The sequence below is a fragment of the Platalea leucorodia genome (assembly GCF_965183815.1).
Source record: "Platalea leucorodia genome assembly, chromosome: 4".
Taxonomy (NCBI): Eukaryota; Metazoa; Chordata; class Aves; order Pelecaniformes; family Threskiornithidae; genus Platalea; species Platalea leucorodia.
Window position 1 is genome coordinate 105,502,817 of NC_138826.1, and position 8,354 is coordinate 105,511,170.

Consider the following 8,354-nt stretch of genomic DNA (forward strand, 5'->3'; position numbering starts at 1 on the left):
TTTTAGACAGTCTTTATTCAAGCAACCTCTACAAGCATATATTGTTACGATTAGAAATATTGAGACTCTGCCAGCTTTTGTGTAATTTGAACGTTTAGCTGGTGTGGCAGCAAATCACAGTTTACTCTCTTCCCAAAAGCAAGCTGTGTGTATATTTGCCTGATGTTTTTTTTCCACACCATGTCAATGAGCAGCTGACCATTTGCAAAAAAGGAGACTCTATGGCATAGCAATGCAGCTGCTGCAGCTCACGCTTCTGCCAAGGAGCCAACATCTGCCTGACCTGAAGCACTCTCCAAGCAATGGCAATCTACTTTGCATGTTCATTTTTAATAAATGTTCTGTGAGACTCCTGCTAAACATGATAAATGATAATGACTTGCTGTCAAACCGAGTTTCAAGGTAGCATCTGCTCATGAAGAACATCAAAATAATTAAGCCTAAACAGAAGCACAGCCAAAGAAGTCATTCACTTGCTTAAAAGCAGCTTGTGGCTGTAGCAAAAAGAAGTGTCAAATTGGCAAATTCCTTAGTAAATGATGACATTGAAAATGGCACAGGGTAAGGAATTTGACCCAGCTAACATCTTGGACCCAGTGACTGACAGAAAAGAGAGGAATCAGAAGCTCCCATAAATGACACTCTTTCCTTACAGAAGACAGCTAGCAGAAATGACTGAATTACAGCTAATGCTCTGGTTTCAGATCCAGCCTTAATCCCAGTGCAGTCATAGGTGTCGAGCAAAGGCATTTGTGCACATTTTGTTCTCAGAGCCGGTGACGATCCTTCAGCCCCCAGGTGAGCTCCGTCATTCCTGACGATCACGTAAAGCCTTGCTGTTCCCTGGGTGAATGGCTACTTCACTCAAAACAGCAAGAAAGCAAGAAGAAACAGAAGCAAAGCAGATGGCTTGCCCTTTTTCTGATGGCAAAACCACGGAGTCTCCCCGACCCCCTCGAATCCCCCGGGCTCCCCGCTGAAGCCCCGTGCCAGCCGAGGCCGAGCAGTGGGGTGCAGCTCCTTCCCGACCCGCTGAGGCCTTCGCCCTCCCGCGCGGCTGGGCCCTCAGCCTCCAGGTGCCACTGCCCTCGCAGGCAGGCAAATTATTTTCTTTAGCATTACAAAACGTAAAGTCAGCTCGCCAAAAGCAAAGCATCAAAAGGTAGCTGGCCTCCTTTGAGACATATCTGAGGCTAAAAGAAACTTTAAGGTACAGCTCTGTGGTGGCTCATAAATGACCTACTACACGCAAAGCCCCGGTAGGAAACAGTGACTCAGAGATACACAATTATTTATTTCAAGACAGTTCCTATGGAGACTAAGTTTGTCAGGAGAGGTATTAGCTCTTATTAGATCATCTTCATCTGACACGCTCCCGTTATGCCTGTCTCTGCTCTGCCCATCCGCGGTGGCCCGGAGGGAGCTCTCGGGAGCCCAGCACGCCTGGTCTCGGGCTCGGGTGCGGCCGGGGCTCGGGCCGGCGCGGGGCGGCTTGCCAGGCGCTCGGCGGTGGGAAGGGGCAGAGCGAGCCCCTCCGGCAGCGGCGCCGCGGGGCCGCTCCTGTTCTTGCAGAGCAGCAGCGGCGCAGCCAGCGACTCGGTAACCCCTCGGTATCGGGAGTAACAGAGTTGGCTCAGGTTTTAGGATGAATCAAGTTTTTTTGTGGATGGTGAGACAGTCACAGACAAAAACATCTAAATAACTGAGAGACCAAATAATCTTTCTTAACATATATTTTATATCACTCAGAAATGTGCATGTAATACCATGCCCCACATGCAACGGAAGGGCTTCTTTCACCAGAGATTTTGCCACCTACTTTCAGATAACAACCAGATGAGAAAAGTACTATGGAAGAATACTATTGGGGCCAGAGAGGAACTTGATTGATTTCATAGCATTATGGGGTGACTTGGTAAAGACAGCAGCAAGACATCCATCCATGGATGGATGCAGAAGCCTGCTGGATAAGGGGGCCGCTCATCTATGGTGTCCAGCGTCACTCCAGTTGCTAATGCCAAAGTGACGCTCAGGTGAGAGACGTCAGGGCGTCTGCAGGACCCCTGGAGCCTGTGTGAGCTGAGCTCTGCGCCCCGGGCAGCTGTGCCTGGGCACCGGAGGGGAGGCTCACGGCTTCGCTCTGAGCGCCCGTGAGAGCCAGAGGATACCAGGGAGCTGCTCAAAGAGGCTGCGCAGTTGGCTTCATGTACGGGTCTGCCCTCTTCCCTGTGCCCAGCAGCTTCGTGCTGTCGTTTCATTCCAAAATGGTACCAAGAGCAGCTGTGCAGATGTGTGGCCCCTAGGGCTAACTGCAGAGATTTAGCAAGAACAGGACTTATACTGAGTTTTAGTAAGGCTCTTCACCTTCTTATGGAATACACAGAGCACCTGGCAAGGAGATGCTACCATGCGGTGCTTCATCAGGCCTAGATCAGCCTGGTTAGGTATTTGGTTCCTCTGCTTTGAAGTGAGGTAACAGATACAGAGAAACCAGTTATTGGAAAAACCGCAGAGCTAGCAACAAAACATGAAAAGAAAAACTGACAATTCTTTTAAATTTGTCTTTAGTTCCTGGAACCTTGCATGCTGTCATTTTTTTCTGACTTTTTTAAACAGATACTGTCATTTTCCCAGTAGCTCAGCGTAAATAAGACAACTAAGGAGGAATCAGTGGCGGTTTGTCATTGATTTCAAAGATGCTAGGATTAATAACCTAACATTTAGGTATAACCATGTAAATTATATGTAGCACATTGTCTAAATGTGCTACATCTAGGTATAAGCACAAAAAGCTGCTGTTTCTGAAAAATGTATTTCAGTCATCAGTAATACTAGGTGATACACTATTATGAACGTACTCATTTTAGCCTAATAATCAAGCCAGATATTTTACAGTAGATCCACCTACATATCTAAACATTTCTGCCAATAAATCATGTAATAAGGAATGGAAATAAAAATTAACAGCCATAACTAATTGGAAAAATGTTTTCATCAAATTAAAAATTTCCACAAAATGTTTTGTTTAGATCTTCAACTCTTTTAACTAAAAATCTGACTTTTCTGTTCATAATAGATAAGCTACACGTTACTCAGACTCTCTGTCACCTTAACTGATTCCCCAACTTCTCTGTAGCGAAGAGCTGTTTATCAGTATTATACGAAGAACAGTAATGAAGTACTCAGTCAGTAATTCTGTTAACCTTTAACTTAAGAAATTTAATACTTTTTTTTTTGTGCTACAACCAGAAGTACATATCCGGTATCATTTGGTTTCATACAGCTTCATGTAATTTTAATTTATTAATAAATAGGTGAAATGCTGCATTATTTGAGCAATTTTAAGTGTAGCCAGGTTCATTTGAAATAATACAAATGTTTCCCCATAAGTGTAACTGCCTTTTCACTCTGAATAAATACTGATAGCCACAATAGTCCTACAATATTAAATCCACCACTGAACTTGAATAAATGAAAGATGCGAGTTCTGTAGCCATCTGATAGGCACATACTCCAGTCAGTAAGATAATTCTGTATTTTTGGGTGTCTATTAAAATTAATAGAAGTTAGGACCTTTAGCATGTCACAGGACAGGGATCCAAATTTCCAGACAAAATACTTGGTTAATAATGGGAGGCTGTGTCTTTTATAGCGCTTGACTAAATAAAGAAAGTACCTCTTCTACATTGTAAAACAGTGGAAGAGACACGAGCAATTAGCACAAGCAAAACATTTTCACTTGATAAGTCAATCTGGGCTGTTTTTTCTGCCCTGTCAGCAGTGTCTGAAAACAAAGGAGACACAGCAGCCCCAGGAGACAGCTTGTCTGCCCAACCGTTTTTTGAGGGATCTCTTAATTTGTTTAGAAAGCACATAGCAAACCTTCTAGGTGTCAAAATCTAATATGCCACATAGCACGCTGCAGCAACCGACACCGTGAGACACGTGAAAGGCTATACCAAATCGGCGTCTTTAGGGAACATACTTCTATACTTTGTCTCCACCTCCCTGGTTATCACAAGAATCCCTTGAATAGGCAATAAGACCTGGTCTTGTCTCGAGTGATTTGATAAGCAGTTGATAACCAATGGTTTATTAAGCTCTTGGAGTATATAAGCCACAAGGCTTTCAGCGTGCCCCTGCGCTTGGGGGGTTTGACAGCTCCCTGCTCAGCAGCCCAGGAGTCACTGGAAGATGCTCTTGACTGCAAAAATACTTGTTTTTGCTCTGAGTGGTTTCCTAAGAGTGGCAACAGGCTTTGACATTGGATTATCCACGAAATGCGTAGTGATACCCAAGGAGATGGACATGTGCCACAAGATTGGGTACTCCGAAATGAGGCTTCCCAACCTAATGGGACACACAAGCATGGCAGAGGTTATCCTAAAATCCACCACCTGGCAGCACCTTGCGCACACAGACTGTCACCCTCACGTGAGGACATTCCTGTGCTCCCTGTTTGCACCCATCTGTTTAGATACGTAAGTACCACAGCACAGTACAAAAGTACTTTATTTGCCAGAACAGGGATCAAATGAAATGCATGTTTATCATAATCTAAAGGTGATCTCCACTTTATCTGAAATAATTCTGTTAACTTTTTAATACTCATCAGAAAGAAAAGTAATGAAAGCATGTTCCACTTCAACTTTAGTTTGCTTTGGGGAAATGAATGCTGTTGTCAAAGAAGATCACATTTTATCTTGTTACAGTTGAAATTTTATTTTTGTTAATGTAGGGTTGAAGCACCTATTATGAATAGAATCAGGCTCTTGCTGAAGCTTTTCCCAGGTTGTAATAAAAGCATTTTTAAAACTGTGACTTAATCCTGTAAGCACAGTCCAGTCCATATACAGACCACTTGCATGGTTTGCACAGCTGTCACTTCCAGAACTATATTATTGCTGAAGGATGTTAAATATCAGCGAAGACAATGTGCTTTGCACAGAAATCACTGTTGCAATAGTTTCTGTTATCATGGAGTGAGCTTAACTGATTCAGCCTGTTATTTCTTCCGGCAACAGGTTTATCCATCCTTGTAGGAGTATGTGTGTTGCCGTCCGTGACAGCTGTGCCCCCGTGCTCGCCTGCCACGGACACCTCTGGCCTGACAGTCTGGACTGTGATCGATTCCCTGCAGACGAGGACATGTGCCTGGCATCTCTTACAAAGGAATATAAATACTTGCACAAAGGTAGCTGCAAGATGGCAGAGGGGAGGGTGGCTGTACTCTGTGTTCCTGGGAATCAAGGAGATACACGGGACGCCGTTCCCAGACAGTCTGTGATTTTGTAAACGGAGTCATGTCTATCCATACTGCTTCACCCTGTTTGTCCAGATGGCAGGGGAAGTGCTAGTACTTGCAGTATAAGCTGCAACAGACCTCAGATGGTGTAAATCAGAATCGCTTCAGTAAAATAAAGTGTAGATAGCCTACGCTTAGATAGAGGAGGAAGGTGATTATCACCCTGCACACAGCTATGGGCAGTATCATACCCATGACAGCACACTGTATGTGATTTGAGATCTCTTTATAGGCTTATTAATGGCCCTTATCACAGGTAAATGGCACACCTGAATTCATATTACGGTATTCATATTAACGGTTGGACTCGATGATCTTAAGGGTCTTTTCCAACCTTGACGATTCTATGATTCTATGATATATTCAGAATCCCAGCACAGCTAAACACAGGATCACTGATAGAACCATCCACCTAACCCCTTCCCCACCCACCTCAGCCATAGTAAAAACAATACTGCACTTGATGCTTTATTTGATGCTGATAATTGAGCTTGTCTGTCTGAACAAGGACTGAATGGATATGGAAAATGAAACTCCTTTTCATCCCTAGCCATGTTTTCAGAGAAGTGTGTAGACTTTTACGTTATCACTGACCAATAGTGTATTTTCTTTGTCATCCCTGTGGTTAAACAGTGGGCTCTCAGCTCCAACAGCAAAAATTAATACAAAAGATTCTAAAAGATAATGATGAAACTTTGTCATTTCTTACCAGTCCTACCAAAGCCTACCTGCCAGGCCTGCCCAGCAGTGGAGGAATTCTTTACACACAAAAGAGTTCTCGAAGTTTTCTGTGACAGTAACTTTGGTAAGTCCTTGCTAATATGGCTGCTATTAAAGAGACTAACAGCTCTCCTTCTAAAATGCTTTAAAATTAGGATTAAAATAACTGACAGTTTCTGCTGGGATTTCAAAGTTTTAATCCTAAGAGTTTGGCTGCTGACTTAACTTTAGGTTGTTTATCAGAATGTGTTCCTTCTAATCAAAATATAAGGAGGATTTATTTTGCATGAAAGATTTATTAATGATCTATTTTGCAACAAAACAGCTCTTCTGTTCTTGTCTAGCTGGCTACATTGTAGTACAACATGCTTTATGGAAAATATTTCTGGCAAATGCAGCCAAATAAGCAGGTTTGCCTTTTATTAGCGGTTAAAACCAAAGTAAAGCTTTGGTTGTTTCACCAGTCAATGGCGTGTCCTTGTTACTTGGGTGCATGAGTTGTTCATGATACATAGCTTACTGAAAAGGAGACTCAGAAAATCGTATCAGTAAAAGAAATTCTTACCTTGTGTTGTCTTATTGGAGTGACAGGCAATACTTTGGAGTTTGCCCTAGAAACTTCCTGCAAAACCCTTTGAAGTCAGTGCAAAGACTCTCAGCACCTTTGGCTGGCTTTAGATCAGGCAGTATAGAGATATTTCATGCTAAAAAGTGTTGGTGGAGTCAGGTGGGGTAGGTAGATGCCTATAATGAAAAGGAAATATCTAAAAGGGTGGTATCAGCAAGCATTATTAGCTGTTTTTGCTGAGGCGTTCATAACATGGACAAATTCGGGAGAATTGCTTGGGCAAGCTGGGCAGCCTCGTGATGCGAGAACACCACCAACAGCTTACAATATCTAATTATCCACAAAGTCTAACATACGTAGTAATGGTAAAAGTACATTATTTACCTTTGTGAAAAAATTCTCCACTATTCCATGAAAAAATTCCCTACTACACAACCTTTATTTTTAAAAAAATTTAAAATGTATACTGCTGCTGGAGAAGGCCTTGCCATGCTCTATCAGCATAAATTGTGATAGTATTTTTAAGGAATCATCCTGCTTTCATTGGTAGTGTTTCTTTCTGCATTTGAGTAAACAGAGTGACTTACATGTTTCCCTTTTTTTTTCCTTAGCAGTGAAAGTAAAGCTGTCCAAAAAGAGAACAGTATTTGGTGGCCAAGAGTATAACATTGAATGCCAAGTGGAGTTCATTACCCAGGGCTCACTCTTGCCTTATGAAACTCAGAACATGATACAACAGTGGCTGCTTATCAATGAAAACTGTACGCAGAGGATGACTCCAACCTATCGTCCCATGGTGTATCTCCTTGTGGGCAATATTGAAGAGGGCATCATTTTAGTAAATCAGGTTTATCGTTGGCAGAGGAGGGACTCCCAGCTGACTTTGGCCACTCAGAAGTGGAGATACCATAAATGCTTGTAAATAGTTATTGTATTATTTGTAAAAGATGATTATACTTCTCATGCCAAACCTATCTTGTAAATAGGAATGTACTATAAGTGGAATGTAAAGTCTGAATTTCATTTTAAATTGTATTATGAGTTGAACTTAAACCCCAGGGTTATCAGGCCTCCTTTCTGTAGTGTTCCAGCTATTCACATCAAGTTTGAACTTGGCCAAGCATGTACAAATGTTTCTTTGAATTATTGCAAAAATATTTTGTAATATGTGCAAAAACTGGCATAAAACAGTTTTAATCCAGCTGACTACCTTTTTGATATAGCCCACCCTGCCATTTTCTTGAGTTACCTAAACTTTCCCTTGCTTAATGTTTCATTAATCCACCTTGTTTTCTCCCATTAGAGTATTTTAAAAGAAGGCAGCCCTCTGCTGGTTGCTTTTGCTGGAATCAAAGTGGAATAAATAGGAGTAAGTAACTGTAAGTACGATATGGCTGGCCCCAGCTACAAGAAGATTTGGTTAGTGGGTGTCATTTTACAATGACAGAGCTGACAAGCGTCTCAGTGATAACACCTGAGAGCATAGGCTAAAAGCAGTTTTTTAAACTTTTTATTCTTGCGTGACCATCTTGAACGTAACATGGTTCAACTGGAATCTAAATCGGGCTCCGCCTACTGAAAGGTGCCTTTTTGTTTTCAGACACATTAAAAAAGCCAATGCAGAATCTTTACCAGTTTTCTAAGTGGACTGCAGGGAACTAATGAAGTGATAATATTAAAGAAATGTGAAATATTACAGTGGCCACATGATTAGCATCCTCATTGTCAGCGCAATACACTGGCATGAAAGACCACATGAAG

At 42.2% G+C, this 8,354-nt stretch overlaps 1 protein-coding gene across 1 annotated transcript; it reads left to right on the top strand.

The window, feature by feature from the left end:
- Positions 1 to 4,194: 4,194 nt before the first annotated feature.
- On the top strand, positions 4,195 to 7,515 carry LOC309589121 (secreted frizzled-related protein 2-like; the record flags this gene model as incomplete). Its single annotated transcript, XM_082308984.1, has 4 exons — positions 4,195 to 4,481; positions 5,025 to 5,194; positions 6,018 to 6,110; positions 7,205 to 7,515. The coding sequence occupies 4 exons, from the start codon at positions 4,195 to 4,197 to the stop codon at positions 7,513 to 7,515; spliced, it is 861 nt and encodes a 286-aa protein (XP_082165110.1).
- Between the last annotated feature and the right edge of the window lie 839 nt (positions 7,516 to 8,354).